Here is an 18,599-nt window from a genome sequence, read left to right as displayed (position 1 = left end):
CGGGTTCGAGCCCTGGTCCTGGAAGATCCCACATGCTGCGGAGCGGCTAGGCCCATGCGCCACAACTACTGAGCCCACGCGCTGCAACTACTGAAGCCTGCGTGCTCTAGGGCCCGTGCTCCTCGACAAGAGAAGCCACCGCAATGAGAAGCCTGCGCACCGCAATGAAGAGTAACCCATGCTCGCCACAACTAGAGAAAGCCCGCGCGCAGCAACGAAGATCCAATGCAGCCAAAAAATAAATAAAATTTTAAGAAATCGAGAAGTGTTGCTCTGAACTTTCTCTTTTGCTCAGAATCCGAGTTATCAACAGGTTTTCCCAAGCTGAGACACACTCGCAGTGGGAAACCAGGCCCTCAACTGAAATACTAGCACTTTATCTGCTCATATAAAAAGTGTTACCACCTTGATCCTCCTCTCTCCTTGAAATTAATTTAAGGGCCTGTGTAGAGGGGACGGGGAGGGGGAAATATTATATTATTTGCAGAAGCTTTGAGATTTCTGGTGTTTTGTGTGCTGAACAGAGGGATTTTTTTTTCCCAGTGTCAACACATTTTACTATGTATTTGAAACCATTTATTCTAATTGACTGTAAATAAAAGATTAAATATCACTGAAGAAAAATAGACAAATGAAAATATACTTTTAGGGTAAGAAGTTACTGGTTTTAAGCCAACTCAGCAGCTAAATTAAGCGATTAGTAAAGTGCTGTGAAACTTCGTCAATGTTTCATTTCAGAGTGGAATAGAGGCCAGATAAAGAAAAGACCTACTCGTGGATGGGGAAAGAGTTTCTCTGGAATTGCCGTGCAGTTTATTTAATAACCTGTGGAAACTGGTTTTTGTTAACCTCTTTGGATCGCCTTTCCCGTAATTGTTCTGATTGGATTTAAGATTTCAAAAGAACTCAGTACAAAGGTCGGAAGAATGATGGGTGTCATTTTCTTCCCGTTCTTTATGCTATAATGCCGAACAGAAGGCATGTTCTTGTAACTTAGGATCAGGCCTGTCAATCTAAACTCTTTTATTTTTCCCTCACACGTAAAGATTCCAGTTTGAAAATAGGTTAAAAAGATAAATTTCATGATAATCACTGGAGTTCGTACATGGCTCGTGCAAACATGTAGGAAGTTAGGGTGTGTCTTTGGGGCCAGATGCTGATGACCCGGCCCCTCCCAGGACCCCCCAAGGCGGGTTCAAGCCCAGGACCTGCTGCAGGGCACCCCCTCTGGACCCTAATTTTCCCATCCATAGATGGAGGTACAGCAAGACCTGCCCCAGGCGTGAGCATCGGATGAGGTGACACTGTCAAAGCTCTTCGAAAACCGTGAAAACAGACAAGTGGAGGGGAGCACGGCACCTCGCGGGGGCCCAGGCGCCAGGAGCACGTGGGAATTGGGAGCCTGAGCCGGAGATGGTGGGTGAGTTTTCAGGAAGACAGGCATGTACGTTATACCAGAGGTACTTCGGTGGTCCGTCTTTCCAGACATTTATTCTACGTACAGAGTCTAACGTTCCATTAACTCATTAGCAACTGATACAGAAATATTGGTTATCGGCTATGACAATTAAAGCACGTCAATGCCTGATTTTGATGCCAGGATTAACTTCGTAAAGCTCACTGGCGTGCTTGGCGTGTTTTGTTTGTCATGTTTGTTTGGTCGACTGACCATCCCAGCCTGGGCCCTGACCTACACACACTGTCCTGTTCCGGGAGGGCAGGTGCTCACCGGGTCTAGCTTGGAGGGGAAACCATCACTTTGCCTGACGGCTGCATCCTCCCCTGGATCCCCTGCGCTTCTCAGCCAGCTTCAGAGGAAGGGATTTGTCCTTTTCAGTGAGTTTAGAAACTGGATTGATCAGATGTTCTTTCTCTTTTTTTATTTCAACAGAGGAGAAGAACAGAAACATTCTGAGGATTTTGGTATTTTTAATGAAAGGTTGTTTTAAAAAAAAAAAAGGCATTTTCAGTGTGATGCCTGGAGTCTGTGCTAGTTTTCCAGCTAAGGAGAAGGATATGACATAGACCCTGGCTCCAGACGCAGCTTTGTACCTTTTCTATTCAAATAATAGATTGATTTTCTCTGGAAACCATTTCCACCCCAAACTGGACGTTAAGAATGTTGCTGAAATGTTTACTTTTGTGTAATAATAAGTCTTTAATGAAGAAATAACCGGTCATGGTATTTCATTTCCTCCCAAATTCATATGTGAGTAAAATCTCTTTGGGTAAAAACCTTTGTAAGGAAGGTAGCGACAGTGGTCTGTAACAATGATTTCTTCTGTCTGGTTCCAACACCTTCCGGATTTCCTGTGATGAGCTGTCATAAAGGAAGGTGGGAGGAATCTATGACTGGAAGATATATATTGTCGTAGAAAATGTTTTCTTATTGAGGACCCTCTACATCATAGTAAACATTGATTGAGAACTAACTACATGGAAAGAGAAATCCACTTTATGTAGTTATTACCCCCACCTGAGAAAAACATGGTGTTCCCCGCCTGATTTTTTTTAAACTTTTTATTGAAGAGGTACAATGAACAGCAAGTGGAGAAGCCCGACGTACACCTCACCCCTCAGCAACAAGCAGCAGTCACCAACCTTGTTGATTCCGCCTCTGCCCCCGCCCCATTCGTGGCCAGGGGGTGCTCAATATCACTCCAAGCTTGGCCCGGGTCAGGGCCAGTAAGGGCCCTCCTGCCTGGTCCCGCCTGGAGCTTTCCTCCTGAGGTCCCCTCTGCCTCCTCGCCCAGCCCTCGTCCACACCCAGGCAGAGCATCCTACCCTCCCTCCGTGGCTCGGCAGGATGCTTGAGAACAGAAACCACGCGTAGTTTGTCATGAGTATAAAAATGGCTCCCAAACAAAGATGCAGGTGGGGCTCTCGGGCGTTCCCAGGATTCAGACTGAGATCGGGGTCCCAGGATGCCCACCGCCCTACTCATTGATTATACCTGAGTCAGGGACTGGGGACATGGCAAGGTTTTTAATGGAAAGTCAAGCTATTAGCTCTTTTTCATCTAGATGTAAAACAGAGAAAGTAGGGCATCATAGCCCCGTTTGCAAATTTTTCTAACCTAGAGGGGGAAAATATTTTCAGGGAAAGCAGTGAAGTGTGTTCCTTTACAATTGGGCAACTTATCAAAGATTAGGGCTGCCAACTGTCCAGACTATCTCTGCCAGAGCCGGGAGGCCCCTCAATCACAGATGGACGGCTTGCTGACCCTGTAGCTGGGGTGGAAGTTGAGCCGATCGTAGAAGGTGATGTAGTTGTCCGGACCCGTCACAATGCTCTTCTCCATGGAGACGTTGAAAGTATTGTTCTGGAACATTCCACCAGCTGCAACTTGTCTAGAAAATTTATACGAATTTGGATAAAATACCTTCTGGAAGTGAAAAGGGGACACTAGGGTTAGTGATACACGATAACACTCTTGAGCAATCAGTCATTAGGTATTTTGGGAAGAAAAATAAAAATTTGTAAGAAAATGTTTTTGAATTCTTATTTTGTAAGAAAATGTCGTCTCCAATCCTAGGAAGCAGAGAAGCCAGGGTGGGCAGGGTGGCTGGCCTAGCTGGCCCCAACCATCCCGATTTCTGCCTAATGTCAGGGCATGGTGATTAATGATGCCTCCTTTCACTACTACATGGACAGAAGAATCAATTATGGGGCCGCCTGGGCAAGGCATTGCCACACCTGAATATGGTTACAATGGGTCAGGCCCAAAGCTGTTGCCAGTTCAGCTTTTGCCAACTGTACAACTAGGGCAAGTTGCTGGACCTCTCTGAACTTGAGTTTTCTCTTCGCTGGAAAAGAGATAACATCAGTAGGTTTCCACCTTGATGGGGTATTAGAATCCCTTGTAGAGCTTTAAAACAATTCTGATGGCCGTGCCCCCCCAGCCGAGGGGTCTGGGGAGGGATGCCCTAGCGAGGTGGAGGTGCAGTGGGAACACAGATGAGGCCGCTGGTGTGTGCGGGCACCCAGGGGTAGGAGTCATTTCAGCGATACAGCATCCCCGGGTGACCTTGAGGTTTCTGGACCACTATCAGATAGTACACTTGGGACAGGTGGCCTGTTCTAGGCTCCCCTCGTGTCAAGTAGATCACTTGATGTTTTGTCTCCTTGGCAGGAAGCAAGTACCAAGAGAAATGGCCTTCAGTGCATTCTTTTGTTTGTTTTTTGTGGTGGTTGTTTTGTGTTTTGTTTTGCTTTGTTTCGTTTTTGGCTGCACCCTGCAGCGTGTGGGATCTTCGTTCCCCGACCAGGGATCAAACCCGTGCCCCCTGAAGTGGAAGTGCAGAGTCCTAACCACTGGGCTGCCAGGGGATTCCCAGTGCATTTTTAAATAGACTTTATTTTTTAGAGCAGCTTGGGGTCTACAGAGAAGCTGTGCAGAGTGAAGAGTTCCCACATCGCCTCCCCAGCAGCACACACAGCTGACCTGCTGTTCACATCTCCCATCAGTGTGGTGCATTTAGAACAACTGAGACAATGGCGACGGGTCGTCATTAACTAAAGTCCACAGTGTACGTAGGGTCCACTTTTTGCATTGTACATTCTGGGTTTTGACAAATGAATAATGAATGACATGTATCCACCACTACAGTGTCATTAAGAATAGTTTCCTTCAGTATATTTTCTAAAACCCAAAGAATGCATTTTTATTTTCTGTTCCCATGTGGGAAGGAAACACTGCATGCTGCTGGTTGAGTCCCGCGGCCACACTCAGGTCAGGAAGCTGGAAAGCAGGTTCCAGATAAAACAGGTCGATAAGCAGCAGGAAAAACTTCTAAACTTGCCTCCGGAGAACCTCGGTGCTTCACGTCCCACTGCCTCATAAGACCAGCAAATGGCCTTTTTTATAAAAGCAAAACATCTGGACCTATGTTTGTAAGTGTGTCGGTCTTTTTCATGGAAACACCTGATCCCTTGATCCTGGGAGAATGACCTTTAAATGCTCTAGGAACTTTCTAGAGAAATAATCTTCTCACAAAAGCTCTACCCCCCATGAAAAACAGGTAAATAAGCAATTATCATGATCTTTTAACATGAATAATTTGGAAGAAAAACAACAACACTGCCAGCCCCAAAATGGGACGCCCTCCTGTCTTGGGTACCCAAGGGATGCTTACACTGGTCCATCTGCCCTTCACCTGGACCCAGCAGGGGCATCAGGGGGTTCTAGGAGGCTCCCTGCCATGTGAGGTTGATCTCAAAGAGGGGTCAGGTTCCCCAAAAGTGCATAGATCCCAGGGCCCTTTTGTAACCTGTGCTTTCATCAGCCAGCGCTGTCTCTTAAGATCACAAGTTAAATATTTCATAAAATACGGTATTACTCCAAAAAGAAGGCAGTTCTTCATTTATCTGCCTCAAAACCTACTGCATTAGGTTACAAGAGTTGGCTGGTTGTACGAGTGAATGGGGCCAGCCCTTTGGGATGTTGTAAGGAAGACTACATGCCCTTTTTTCATCCTTTAAATCATTTCATTGCTAAACTCATTCGTTCATTTATTTCTACCCTGCCCTGTCCCAAAAGAAATTGAGGTGCGCCCTCCCCCTTCGTGCTGTTGGAACTGCGGGCCTCTCTGCACCTCCCCCTCCTGATGTGTTGCTCTTTTGAGAAATCCGGAGTCTCAGCCTCCTCCTAGAGATGCCCCACCTGCACACCTTTCTTTGCTTCCTCCTTACCGGCATCTCGTGCACGGTGGGTGCTCTGCTCCCATAAGCTTGGTTACTGGTCCTGTACACTGAGGGGGGCTCCTTGGTCCTAGCAGGAGAAAAATACTTTATTTTCCACTCATTTGTTTTAATTCTGCCCAAGCCACAGCTTTAACATATTTGGTTGATGGAACTTTGTTGGAAATGCTCCAGATGGGCGATGCAGCCGTGAACCTGGGCTCCTGTGGAGTGCAGGGTTGGCCTCCCTGGCAGGCTCAGCCTCCCTGACTCCCTCTGCTGACCTCTGCCAAAGCCCTAAAGAACTCCCAGGTGGCAAGTGCTGGCCCTCAGCCCCAGCGGGACCTGGACCCATGCTGTCATTTCCTGGGTGGGTGGGTAGGCTGGGAGCTGTGACTCAGCCTCCAGGCCTGCCACTCGCGGGGGCCAGCCCTTTGGGATGGGAGGGGATGCCCTCCCATGGCAGGGGGGAGGTCCCTCCACTTCCGAGCCTCCAGGAGAAAATGTTGCTGTAGTCTCTAGTCCTGATGCTATTGGTACAGCAGTTTAACTAGTGGCTGTGGGCTCAGACACCCCAGCTCTGCCTCATACTAACTCTGGGATCTGTCTTTCTACAACCCAGATGTCCCTCCTGGGAAATGAAGATGCTAACAGAGCCAACTCTGTGGGATCGTGGAGGGACTAAGGGGGAGAGGGGGGAGCAGGGAAGGCACGCACAGCCTGCCCAGCTGTGTCTTAAGAGGCTGCAGCGCACTGGAACAGCTGGCAGGCCACGCCCCTCGGCAGCCTGGTGATGGAGGTGTTGCCATGCACCTCAGGCGGACGGGTCCTCTCCGCCTAGAAAGGAGAGGAGACTGACCCGCGCTAGAGGGTGCTGCTGGGATCAGCCCGAGTTGTGTGATTTCCCCTGGGCAAACCCCGCCCCACCTCGCTGGCGGGAGGCCCACTCACTCCACCCGCGAGTCGCAAGCCGCAGGCAGCACCTCCGCGCTCATTTGGTGGTTAACAACTGACCCCGCTTTTGACTTGCGGGCCGGGAGGGGGCCTGGGGGTTCTTGCACAACGGGCCATCTGCGCAGAGCGCAGGACCATTTGGGCACCTGGCTGGCGGCTGGACCAGGAGCCCTTTCTTTCCTCTTCGTATGCCAGGTGGACCCTGACCGGACTCCCTGGTCCTCACCTGTAGCCCCGAAACCAAGCCGGGTTGTTGAACCTGGCCGGCAGGTCCTCGCTCACGCGGTAGTAGTCGCTGGTTTTCTCCGGCGGGGCCTTGGCCTTGGGCACCTCTTGCTCCGCGCATCCCTGGGGGTCCTCCTCGGACATCTCGCCTCGGTCCACCCGAGCTTCGGGGGAAAGAACGAGCGGGCAGGAAACAGCTTCTCAGCCCTGGGGCCGTGAGGGGCCGCGCGGCGTCTTGTTGCTAAGCGACGGCCCGGTCACCTGACTGGGTGGGCGGGGCCCTTAAAGGCGCCGCGCCTCCTGGGCCGGAGGCCGCCCACCGCCGGCTTGTGGGGCAGAAGTCCGAGGTTCTAGAACCTTCCATGGCGAGCCACGAGGCCCTAGGCTGGCCGGGATAATAAGGCATTACTTCCTGGGGCCGCAGTGCCGGGTACCCTATGATCAGTAGCCTTCGGCGCCAACATTTTCCCAAATACGGTGGGGGGCAGATTTCCAGGCAGATGAAACCCCGGTCCTGGGGCTTCATCGGCAAATTGCGGAGTTCAGGTTCTCTAAGGCCGCTTCGCTGCAACGCTCCGACGCTCACCGCGTGGGCCAGGGCTGCTCCTTGACCCCCACCCCCGACTTCAGGCCCCCCAGTACGCTGCATCTAAAATTAAGACTCCAGATTTGCCTAACTTTATGGAATCTTTCTAAGCCAAATGTTTAAAAATTAAAACACTTTTGGACAGCGGGAGGTTGTGCTGGACTGGCCGCAGGTGAAGACGGTCCCCATCTCCCGGCGAGTTCCCGCGGGACGGCTGGGAACCTCCTCGGCCGCCGGGCACTGTGCAGGGAGGGGGCGAGGGGAGGAGTATCCAGACCCCGCGCTCGACAGGACCCCGGCTCCGGCCCGCCCCACGCTCCTTGCGGGTCCACGGTGCCCGGGCAGACCTGGGGCGCAAGGCCCAGCCTTCCCCAAGGACTGCGTGCTCCGACGCGGGGGGCAGGCGGGGGCCAAAGGGCGGGGACGCGTCCAGAGCTGGGATGCCCGAGAGAGGCGGCGGACGCTCAGTGGCACCCCCGGGCCTGCAGGTGGCGCTGCGGCGAAGGCGCGGGCCGCAGCCGGAAGGAGGAGCCGCTCGTGGGGCCGCGCCTGCCCGTCTTCCGCGTCTGTCCGTCCGTCCGCCTACCGGAGTCCACGCCATGGTAGCCGGCTCGGTCTTACCCCGGCTGCTCGGCGCAGGTAAGGCGCTCGGGACCCGGGGGTGGGGGGCGCGGCAGGGACTCTCTTGCGGGCCGGGCGGCGGGAGAGAGGGAAGGAGGGAGGCGGGCGGGGGGCGCGCGCCACGAGTTTGCTGTCGCCGCAGGTGTCCGGCGCTGGCCGCTCCAGCTGCACCTCGTCCAGACGGCGACCCCGGGCCCGGTGGGGCCGAGCGGCAGGACGCTGGGGAGCGCCGTGACCTCTGCGGCCCGGGAGCCCGAGCGCAGCAGCGGTAACGCCGGCTCTGCGGTCCTGGGGGTTTGAAATTGTCCCGCTGCTAGGAGTCCCGGGCGCTCTGGGTCTCCATGGGGCCCCTGGAGGATGCGGGACTGGGGAGGGCGAAGGGCGGCCTTCCGCCCTTGGCAGCTCACGTGCTGGGCCGCACGAGCTTGCAGCCCTCCGAGCAGCCCCACCGCCGAGTAGGGCCGAGGCTCGCCCCCCCCCACCTCCACGAACCGCGGCCGGGGAGCTCCCGCGGGCGGTTGGCGGGACCACAGGGACCTCAGACACCACACGGCTCCCCTCCTCTCCGAGTGAAGACTCGGCCGCGTTTACCCAGGAGCGAAGCTGGGGTCAGATCTCGGCCTCCGCCCGGAGCCTCCAGAAAAGGCCCCTGGGGACCCTCAGCATTTGCCCTCCCGCAGACCCCAGGCTTGGGAGCCGGGATCCAGACCCTGCATCCTCTCCCCTCCCCGCCGCAGATCTGAACGAGAGGATCCTGAGCGAGCCCCTCAAGCACTTAGACTTCTTCAATGTCAAAGAATTGTTTTCTGTAAGAAGTCTCTTCGATGCCCGGGTGCACCTGGGACACAAAGCGGGCTGTCGGCACAGGTAGGTGACGCCCCTGGCAAGTGTAGGGGTGCCTGGGGGGCTCGGGACCCTTGCCTTGGGGTCCAGGGCCCCTTTTTCAGTTTGTTTGTTTTGTTTTGTTTTTTTGGGTACGCGGGCCTCTCACTGTTGTGGCCTCTCCCGTTGCGGAGCACAGGCTCCGGACGCACAGGCTCAGCGACCATGGCTCACGGGCCCAGCCGCTCCACGGCATGTGGGATCTTCCCGGACCGGGGCATGAACCCGTGTCCCCTGCATCGGCAGGCGGACTCTCAACCACTGCGCCACCAGAGAAGCCCTCAGTTTAAGAGCGTCTAGCTCCCTTTTCTTCCAGATGGGATCATTGAGCCCCAAGGAGGGGCAGCTGTTTATTCTCAGGCCCCGTTTGCTCCCCCCGACCCCCAGACCCCGCGGACCTTGCTGTGGGGCTCCTGGTCGTCGGTGGGGCCAGGCCCGCTGCTGCTGGTTCCCCAACAGACAGGCCAGCCGGGAGGGCAGTGCTGGCAAGGCCGTCGGCATCTCGCGGAGGTGTCTCCAAGGGCACGCAGAGGAGTGGTGACTGGCCCAGTCTTTTCATGTGGCGATTTTGACAGCTGGGTTGGGCGTGTATTGGAGGAGCAGTTAGGCCAGGGAGGGAGGCGGTTGTAGATGTTCAGGGGAAAGGTGATGGGCCCAGCTGCGCCGGCAGAGCCGGAGCAGTGGTTGGATGTGGGGTGATGGGGGCAGAGCCGGAGGTCCAGCTGAGCAGAGCCCAGAGCAGGTGTCGACATACTTCACATCAGGAACTTGGGTCCTATGAGGGTGACTCTTCAGCTACCCCAGTGGGGATGTCACGCAGGCACTAGGGAGAAGCAGCCTGGGCCAGGGGCCACCACATCAGGACCTTTTGAGAACATGTGGAGTGGGGGATGGAGGAGAGAGGAAGTCCCAGGCGGGAGCCCTGGGCAACCAGTGCCTCAGAGTCTGGGAAGAGGGGGCGGGGCCGGGGCACGGGAGGAGGGACGCCACTGTAGGTGCTGCGGAGAAGTCACCTGAGGTGAGGGCACGTGGGGCCTTGGGAAGGCTCTTTGGAGAGGAAGAGAAAGTCCTGGCGGGGGTGAGCAGAAGAGTGAATGGGGCGGGGGTTGCAAGAGGACGGTCTCGCAGCCCCGGCTCTCGGCCCAGGCCAGCGGGTCTGTGCCCTCAGGGTTCCCCTCCGAGGCCTGGCTGCCTCCTGCTCCGGCCTGTCATGCTTGCAGCCCGGGGCACCCCCTGCCTTTCTGGTCCCCCAGCCCCCCCGGGGGGGGGCTCAGTTGTAAAGCCTCGAAGGTGATGATAATGTCAAGGATGGGAGCCAGACAAGCAGCACCGGGTGGGACGCTGTCCGGACGTCACGTTTAAGTGTCCAGATGTCCGTGTGGGTCCACTCTGTTAGGCACCCCGTGCGGCCAGGTGGAGGTTCAGAGGGGTAAGCCGCTTGCCCGAGACATGGAGTGGCCTGCAGCCCAGCCTGCCCTGCTTGCCCACCCTCACCCTCCCACTGCCCGCGGCTGTCACTCCTGGGACAGCGTCCCCGCTGCCGTCGTCATGGTGAGGGCTGCAGACTGTACCAGCCCTGGGCTTGCCGTGCCCCCCGTGCAGGGGCCCGGGGCTGGGGGAGCGCGTGAGAAAGGGCGGGTGGAGGTGGCCACGTGGGACTGGTTCACACTGGCCTTGGTGGGTGTCCGGCAGGTTCATGGAGCCGTATATCTTCGGGAGCCGCTTGGACCAGGACATCATTGACCTGGAACAGACGGCGACGCACCTGCAGCTGGCCTTGAATTTCACGGCCCACATGGCCTATCGCGAGGGCATCATCCTGTTTGTGAGCCGCAGGCGGCAGTTCTCACACCTGATCGAGAACGTGGCCCGGGACTGCGGGGAATACGCCCATACCCGCTACTTCAAGGGCGGCCTGCTGACCAACGCGCCCCTCCTCCTGGGCCCCAGCGTCCGCCTGCCAGACCTCATCATCTTTCTGCACACGCTCAACAACGTCTTTGAGCCCCACATAGCTGTGAGGGACGCGGCCAAGATGAACATCCCCACTGTGGGCATCGTGGACACCAACTGCAACCCATCCCTCATCACGTACCCCATCCCGGGAAACGACGACTCGCCCCCGGCCGTCCAGCTCTTCTGCAGGCTCTTCCAGACCACCATCAACCGGGCCAAAGAGAAGCGCAAGCAGGTCGAGGCCCTGTACCGACTGCAGGGCCAGGAGGGCACCAAGGGCCGCGGTACAGCCGACCCTCCTTCCCCGGGAGTGCAGGCCGAGCTGGACTTGGGTCATTCCCCTTGACCTGCCTGCTCTTCTCCCGAGTGAAACAGCAGCTGAGTCTGTTCTGAAGCTGGGAACCAACCCCCTGTACCCACACCCACGCCCGGCATGGTCCTTAGCATCTTCCCAGTTATTTCCAGGCTTTGGGTCGCTGCTGCTAGGAGCGCTTCTCAGCAGCTGTCCGCCCGGGGCTCCACTTCAGACCCGAGGACCCAGCAGGCTCACTGGGCAAGTGGCCTGCCTGAAAAGGACCCGTCGGAAAACATCCCGTCCCTGGAGTCTGAAGTCCTTGCTTCTACCTCAAGATGAGTCCCTTGTATGTAAGGAAGGTTCTCACCAGGTTGACTTTTCTCAACCAAAATACCCCTAGGTTGGGCTGCTTCCCTGCTGCCTGGCTTCAGGGGCTGTTTTATAACGTGAGGTTGCAGGGTGAGCCACTAAGAAGATTCCATCCGGGTTGGGACAGGCTGGACAAAGCAGACAGCATGATTTCAACAGGAATAAAACTTAGATTTGGGCAGAATGGGGACCTGGACCATTGGTCCTGCAGTGTGGTCTGTGTGCTTTGTTTTCATCGGCACCCACGGGGCCCCTGGAACACACGAGACACGTTCCTGCCCCCTGGGTCCTTGAGCTTCAGGGAGACAGGCAGGCATGTGCACGTGGGTTTGGATGGGACGGCACCGGCTGCCCCTCGACACCGTCTTCGGTGTTGAGGCTCGAGGCCCTCGTGTCCTGCCCATGCCCTGAACAGGCATCCTCCCCAGGTGGTCGGGTAAGATGGGACCCTGTTCACAGGAACTTTTGGATGCCCCCTCATTTGTGGGACCTTCCTTGGCAACACTTGTGTTCCTGGGATGAGGTGTGGGCCCCTGCTTTCCAGGACCCCACCCCGTGGCTCCCGGTGTACATGACCACCCCAGGACCCTGTCTGCTGCTGAGGGTCCAGGCAGCAGGGTCTGGTGGGGTCAGAACAGGATGGCCTCGTGTGGATGGATGCATCATGCCAGTCCACGTCCTACAGTAGCACACGGGGGCAGGAAGACTGGTCCCACAGGCCCGCTCAGTATCTTTCGGGGGGGGGCATGCGAGGTGGAGGTCCCTGATGTTTTCTGGAAGGGTTCACAGTTTGGAAGGGGCAAGGAGCTGAATGCCAGTTTGAAACCACCAACTGACAGGCATTGGTTTAATTTGCAAACATGAAGTATGGGCATGCAAATTCACAGGCAGGTAAATTGAGGGGTCCCCCCAAGACTTTCCCCCCCACAAGACACCTCCCTCGGTGTGCGTGGGTGAGATTTCCCGAACTTCTCTGGAGAGAGCTGGCCGGGCCTGTCGCTCGGCGCTCCAGGGAGGCCAGAGTGGGCAGCCAAGACCCTCGAGATCAGCGCAGTGTGAGAAGGCTCAACGGCTGTGGACGGGAGCTCTGGAACATGAGCTGGGCCTCCCCAAGGTGGAGGGTCCACACCACCTTTCAAAAGCAGGCCGTCTGGGGAGGGCAACACGGGCAGGGCGACGAGGGACACGCGAGGAGGCCCTGTTCTCTCGCCCTTGACTCGGGCTGGGTGGAGGGGAGCAGCCCTGGAGGGCGGGCACCCCCCGAGCACCCCTACCCCACCCCATTCCCCAGGGTGGCCTACCTGGCCCTGGCCATCCTCTGTCCCCTGAGGACCCCCCTGGAACCTGCACCAGACACAGGCCGGTGAAGACCAGCAGGGGCAATGAGAGTGTGTTTCGGTTACTGGCTGTGCTGCCGGTCCTGGGGACGCTGGGAGCAGGGCGGACAGGGGTGGCCACACTGAGCAGGTGACTCGGTGGATGATGGGACACAGATGAGCTGGGCGGTTTCAGGTACACGAGGACCTGAAGGGAGGCACAGGCTGACGGAGCCCAGAGCCCGGATGGGGGCCGCTCCAGCAAGAGCGGCCAGGGCCGGCCCCGGGGGACACTTCCAGAGGGGCTCAGGTAAAAGGAGGGGGGAGGCAGAGCACGGGCTTTCACCCTAGTCGGGGGTCAGCCAGACCCGATAGACATCACAGCAGGCACAGTAGATATGACAGCCTCACGGCCTCCTCTAGATACGGGTGCATCCTCCCTTATTCCAGCGAGGACGGCGGACCTCAGGACCAACTGAAAAAGTGAGTAGACTTTGGGTCTGATGGGAGGGGCTGGGCAGAACCCTGGCTGCCACACATCTTGTGATTCCCGCTGGAGGGCTGAGGTCTGGGGGCTTCTCCTGCAGGAGGAAAGGAGTCAGAGAGCTGTGGCTGGGGTCCCATGTCCCCAGGGAGCAGAGGGGAGGCTGGGGGCTCAGAGCCGGCCCCTGAGAGCATCCATCCCCCCTCAGATCCGGGGCCCAGGACAGGAGGTGTGGGGGGCAAGCTGCTGACACTTCAGCCTCGCAGCCCAGTGTGAGTGCTCAGCTGGGGCTCACGGGAGCGCAGGGGTCAGGGTCAGGGGGCTGGCTACGTCCCCACCACCAAGAATGGCGTCCCTGGGAGGACGAGACCCGCACCCCGGCGCACAGACCAAGGCAGCCGTCGGTGCGCGAGCTTCCGGTTCCGGTGCGCGAGGCCCGTGAAGGCCGGGCAGGGGCGCACTCTGCTTGTCCCTCCTCCCTCCCCTGTTTATGCAGCGCCTACTGTGTGCGGCCAGGCCAGCGCGGTGAACAGAGCGGGCGCGGCCCTCCCTGCCCTCCTGCAGTTTCCTTCCCAGTGGGGAGGGCCCGGGGGGCTGGGGGCAGACAGGAGAGAGTCAGGCTCCCCCGAGGAAGGGAGAGGTGGCCACCAGGGACGGAGGGCCCCTTCCTACCAGGCCTGCCGACCAGGCCTGCCCCCGCCTGGCAGCCCAGTGCGGGTGGGGCAGGGGCGGGCCCAGAAGCCCAGCCCCCATGGGGGAGCCAGGGGAGGGCCGCGTGGAAGGAAAGGCCAGGCCCCTGACTGCTGCCCGCCCGCCTGCCCCCAGTGCCGTCTCCTCCATCCTGGGCACCTGGCTGGACCAATACTCCGAGGACTTCTGTCAGCTCCCGGACTTCCCGTGCCTCAAGCAGCTGGTGGCCTACGTGCAGCTCAACATGCCCGGCTCCGACCTGGAGTGCCGCGCCCACCTTCTCCTGGCCCAGCTGGAGCGCACAGAGCTCACCAAGGCAGAGCCGGAGGGTGAGGAGCGGGGTCGGTGCTGGACACGCAGGAGCCCCCGGGGCTGCCTCAGACCGTCCACGTGGGGACCGCTGTCGGGGAGACGTCCTGTCTCAGATCCCGGATGGAGCCTCTGTAAAAGGCCGCGGGCTGTTTCCTTTGCTTGCAAAGGCACGTGTGTGAGGCAGGCACGTGGATCTCCTCCTGCACCTTCACTGCCATCTCAGGATCTAGAACTGGCTCCAGCACCAGCCCCTGTACAATCTGAAGACCTAGATCCAGCTGCAGAAGGAGCAACAGAACTAAAGCCAGGTCCAGAGCTGGAAGCGTTTCCATCAGTGGCTGGAGGGACGCCTCGAGCGGCGGCACCAGAGTGGGAGCCGACATCACAGTCAGTTGCATCAGCACCGCTGCATCCAGGGCCCGTGGCTGCACCTGCTCCGGAGGAGACCCACTACCCCTGCGGGGAGAACGAGCTCTGGCACCACGCTCAGTGTCAGCTCCTGACCCACTTCTACCCACTCCCCGCACCCCCGAACTTCCCTTCCCCTCCCCTGTTACTGTTTCTGATTTGGTTTTTAATTTTATGTTTTCATTTCACATTGTTTATGGTGTCTTTTACGTCTTCATATAACCAAGTTTAATTTTTTAAATTTGAAATTGTGCATTCCAGGAGCATCGAGTATATTCACAGTTCTGTGCAACCTTCCCAGGGTCTCGGGCAGACTGTTTCACTCCCCAGAAGGAATCCCTGAGCCAAAGCGCTCACTCCCCCTTCCTCCCCCCCAGCCCCTGACGACCTGTAATCGGCTTTCTGTCTCTGTGTCTTTACCTGTTCTAGATGTTTCCTATAAATGGAATTATACAAGGTGGCTTTCTGTGTAGGCCACATATTTTAAGAGGGGAGTAGTTAATTTTTGTTTTCTTTTTTTACTTTAAAATAGCATTTTTATTATATGAAAGGGAAACGCCAGATGGATTAAAGATGCGATGTACAAATTGAAGTCTTTTTTGTAAATATGTGTGCAGTCTCAGGGTAGAGACCCCTGTTCTGAGTATGGCCCCAGAGACAGAAGACAGAAGGGAAACGCCTGGCTCTTCCCATGGCCAAACAGAAACAAGAAACATGTAGAAAGCTGGGAAGACAAACCACAAACTCGAACAGCATTCCTCACATCCCAGGGCCAGAGAAAGGTTTGACACCCCTGTGGTCCCCCAGATCTTGAAAGGCAATGTTTTAAAAAGGGACAGAGAACAAACACGTGCAGTTCCAACAAGAGGCCACACACGTGGTCAGTACAAGTCAGAGACGCTTGACCTCCCAATGAGGACACGCAGATGTAAACGCCGTGGAGACGGCGCTGTCAACACCACACCGACAGGTTTCTAGTCTGGTGGCGACCAGCCCTGGGGACAGTGTGAGGAAGCAGAGGCCCAGCAGGTCCTCTAGAGGGAAGCGTGGAAGGACACTCCTCTCTGGGAGAACAGTGCACAGGACCCCAAAGCTCCACAGGTGCAACCCCTTACCTGCAGAGCTAATCCCAGGAGTTTACCCACAGGAATTCTCGCATGGTGTGTGTGCCCATGTGCACGTGTGTGCGTGTGCAGTTGTGGGTGTCAGGTGGGGAGGACTCTGGGCACGTGTGCCCTTCTGGAACCTGTTCCCCCGGGCGGGTGCTGATCAGTTCATCGTCTTCCTCCTCCGCATTTTCTGGGGCCCCGGATCAGAACTTCCGAAAAGCCCCTGCTATGGGACATGGGCCACTTGCCATTTTTCACTCTCAGAATCATGCTGAAGGGAACATCTGCGTCCATAAATCTCTATTTAGGGCAGAATCCATGAGGTGGATTTTCTGGGTCAAAACATATACAGTTTTTAAGGTACTGGCCACAGTTTCCAACAGAGCGGTCTCTGCCCACTTTGAGCCTCGCTTGAGAAAGCGGGGCCTCAGAGGACCCGAGGGCCGGGACCTCAGGGAGGGAGGAGGAGGAGGCCCTGGGAGTGACCTGCCCAGAAGGGACTGTCCCGCCCTCAGCCCCGCCCCCAGCCCCGCCCAGTTCTAGAGCTGGTACAGAGCTGGCTCTAGTTCAAAGGCGGCTCTGCTCCTAGGACTGGCACTGGAGCTTATGCAAGAGCTGATGCTGGACTTGGCTCTAGCTCTGGGGAAGGCGCTGGAGGCGGATCTACCTCCAGAGACGGTCTAGACCTGGTTCTGCAGTTGGACAGCGCTCTCGAGCTGTCTCTCACACTGGCACTGGAGCCGGTGCTACAGCTATTGCGGTCGCTGGCTCTGGCTCTGGCTCTGGAGCGGCCACTGAAGCTGACTCCTGAGTGGGTACTGGTTTGGCTTGAGCTGTGGATCAGGTCCTGGAGCCGGCTGTACCTCCGGAGCTAAGGTTACAGCAGGTGCCGGAAGCAGCTGTGGATTTTGCTGTGGATAGGACGCAGGAGCTGTCCCTGGTGCTGGAGCTCTCGCTGACTTTGCGGCTGACTCCAACTCCGGTCTGGTGCTGGATCTGCTTCTTGTGCCTCTAGCTGTACAGCCAGTCCTGGCTCTAGCTCTGTGGCTGGTGCTAAAACCGGTGGTGGAGCTCTGGCACTGGTTCCACCTCTGAAATTGGTGTCAGGGCAGATTCTGGCACTAGAGCAGGCACAGAATCTGGCCTAGGAGCTGGTGATAGAGCTGCCTCTATCTCTGAAATGGCATCATGCTGGTGCCAGAGCACGATCTAGCTCTGACGTTGGTGCTGGAGCTGGCTCTTTCTCCTGAGCTGGCACTGGCTCTAAGTCTGCTACTGGCACCCAAGCCAGCTCTTGCTCTGGAGCTGCTGCAGGAGCTGACTCTCATGGGGGCTCTGGCTCTGGAGTTGGTCCTAGAACTGTGGCTGGAGCAGGCTCTAGCTCTGAACTTGGTGCTGACTCTCTCTCTGGAGCTGGTGCCAGGAATGGCTGTAATTCTGGGGCTGATGCTAGAGCTGGAGCTGGAGCGACCTCTTCCTTGGCACCTAGCACTGGCTCTAAACTGGCTTTGAGCTGGTTCTCAGTCTATCACTGGGGCTGGCACGGGAGTCAGTGATAGAGCCGTCTCTATCTTCCAGAGGTAGAGCTGACATGACAGCTGGTGTTCAAGCCAGCTCCAGCTCGTGGGATAACAGCAGCCCCACCCAGGAGCAGCAACGGAGCTGAGGCTGGAGCTGCCTCTATCTCAGGAGTTGATGCCAGTGTTGGAGCCTGAGTTGACTGTCGCCATGGCGCTGGCTCGAACTCTGGTGCTGGAGCTGACTCTGGCTCTGCAGCCAGCTCTGGCTCTAGTTCTGGACAGCCAGAACTATTAGTGGTAATAGAACTGGCTCCGGCAATGGATCAGTGCTGAAGCGGGTGCTGGAACTGACACCGAGTCTAGAGCTTTGGCTGGAGCTGGCTCCAGATATCACTCGCGCTCTTGAGCTGGTGCTTGGAGCTGGCTCTCGCCCTGGAACTGGCAGTGGAGCTCTCTCTAGCTCAGGAGCTAATGCTCGAGCTAGCTCTGGTGCTGACACTAGCTCTAGAGAGAGCTCTACCTCTAGAGCTGCCTGTAGCTCTGTGTTGCCAGAGGTGGTGCTGGGGTAGACTCGAGTTCACTTCCTGTTGTTATCTGTCACTCTGGACTTTGTGTTGGGTCTGATCCAAACTCTAGAGCTGCTGCGGGAGCTGGCAAATTGGTTGATGACAGAGCTGCTTCCATCCCTGCAGCTGGTGAGACAGCTGGTGCCAAAGCTGGTTCCAGCCCTGGAGCTGGTGCTAGAGCCAGTTGCGGAGCTCACTGGAGTTTGAGGGCTTTTCCATGAGCCAATGTTGGAACTAGTTCTCTCACTGGACTTGACTCTAGATCTAGTGATAGAGCCGGCTCTCATTCTGCACCTGGCACTGGCTCTAAATCTGGAGGTGGCCCTGGAGCCAGCTCCAGCTCTGGAACGCTGCAGGAGCTGGTGCTTGGAGCTGGCTCTGGCTCTGGAGCTGGTGCTACCTCTAGCTGTCGGGCTGGTACCAGAAATGCCTTTAATACCAGATCTGGCACTAGCACTGGTACAAGATCTGGCACTGACAGTGGTGCCAGCTTGGGAGTCGGCAGTCGAGCTGGCACTGGTGCTGCAAGAGGACAAAAAGTTCACCAACCTCATGACTGTAGACTGCATGCACACACTTGTGCACGCATCAAGTACATTTCTTTTCTTCCCTTCCTTTATCTTCTTA

General features: G+C 56.8%; 4 protein-coding genes across 6 annotated transcripts in view; 2 read left to right on the top strand and 2 right to left on the bottom strand.

The window, feature by feature from the left end:
• Positions 1-1,590: 1,590 nt before the first annotated feature.
• Positions 1,591-8,119, bottom strand: PIERCE1 (piercer of microtubule wall 1). 2 transcript variants are annotated; one of them, XM_022577954.2, is made up of 3 exons: positions 6,860-8,119; positions 5,692-5,770; positions 1,591-3,385 (listed from the first exon to the last, which is right to left on the bottom strand). In XM_022577954.2, the coding sequence occupies exons 1-3, from the start codon at positions 7,000-7,002 to the stop codon at positions 3,197-3,199; spliced, it is 411 nt and encodes a 136-aa protein (XP_022433662.2). In that variant the 5' UTR covers positions 7,003-8,119; the 3' UTR covers positions 1,591-3,196. The 2 variants fall into 2 exon arrangements, with proteins under 2 accessions (XP_022433662.2, XP_022433663.2); XM_022577955.2 differs by having other exon boundaries at positions 1,591-3,350.
• Positions 7,978-12,518, top strand: MRPS2 (mitochondrial ribosomal protein S2). Of its 2 annotated transcripts, none has more exons than XM_022578306.2 (4): positions 7,978-8,083; positions 8,208-8,333; positions 8,746-8,932; positions 10,640-12,518. In XM_022578306.2, exons 1-4 carry the CDS (start codon positions 8,044-8,046, stop codon positions 11,247-11,249), a joined length of 963 nt encoding a protein of 320 aa, XP_022434014.2. In that variant the 5' UTR covers positions 7,978-8,043; the 3' UTR covers positions 11,250-12,518. The 2 variants fall into 2 exon arrangements, with proteins under 2 accessions (XP_022434014.2, XP_022434015.2); XM_022578307.2 differs by having other exon boundaries at positions 8,803-8,932; positions 10,640-12,514.
• The window catches only part of LOC111177082 (uncharacterized), a 20,973-nt gene continuing 14,113 nt past the window's right edge, over positions 11,740-18,599 (bottom strand). The window contains exon 3 of the mRNA XM_089913947.1: positions 11,740-18,494. Coding sequence (XP_089770073.1) covers positions 18,256-18,494 — 239 coding nt within the window. The 3' untranslated portion in view covers positions 11,740-18,255. The remainder of the gene's footprint in view (positions 18,495-18,599) is intronic.
• Positions 12,428-14,772, top strand: LOC149749066 (uncharacterized). Its single transcript, XM_089912659.1, is given in 5 exon segments — positions 12,428-12,432; positions 12,859-12,926; positions 13,123-13,366; positions 14,193-14,643; positions 14,645-14,772. Coding segments are annotated over 5 exon segments (795 nt in total). The 3' UTR covers positions 14,672-14,772.

Source organism: Delphinapterus leucas, chromosome 6, assembly GCF_059928025.1.
Source record: "Delphinapterus leucas isolate spDelLeu-1000000601 "Yukka" chromosome 6, BTC_Dleu_Yukka2, whole genome shotgun sequence".
Classification (NCBI taxonomy): Eukaryota; Metazoa; Chordata; class Mammalia; order Artiodactyla; family Monodontidae; genus Delphinapterus; species Delphinapterus leucas.
This window is presented reverse-complemented; position numbering and strand designations above follow the sequence as displayed.

Excerpts from the sequence above, each read along its gene's own strand:
- PIERCE1 (XM_022577954.2), bottom strand. The coding sequence starts at position 7,002 with ATGTCCGAGGAGGACCCCCAGGGATGCGCGGAGCAAGAGGTGCCCAAG. Across the intron at positions 5,771-6,859 it reads GCTTGGTTTCGGGGCTACAG|GACCAAGGAGCCCCCCTCAG; the intron begins GTGAGGACCAGG and ends TTCTCCTGCTAG. Across the intron at positions 3,386-5,691 it reads CCACCGTGCACGAGATGCCG|AAGGTATTTTATCCAAATTC; the intron begins GTAAGGAGGAAG and ends TTTCACTTCCAG.
- MRPS2 (XM_022578306.2), top strand. The coding sequence starts at position 8,044 with ATGGTAGCCGGCTCGGTCTTACCCCGGCTGCTCGGCGCAG. Across the intron at positions 8,334-8,745 it reads GGAGCCCGAGCGCAGCAGCG|ACCCCAGGCTTGGGAGCCGG; the intron begins GTAACGCCGGCT and ends GCCCTCCCGCAG. Across the intron at positions 8,933-10,639 it reads AAAGCGGGCTGTCGGCACAG|GTTCATGGAGCCGTATATCT; the intron begins GTAGGTGACGCC and ends GGTGTCCGGCAG.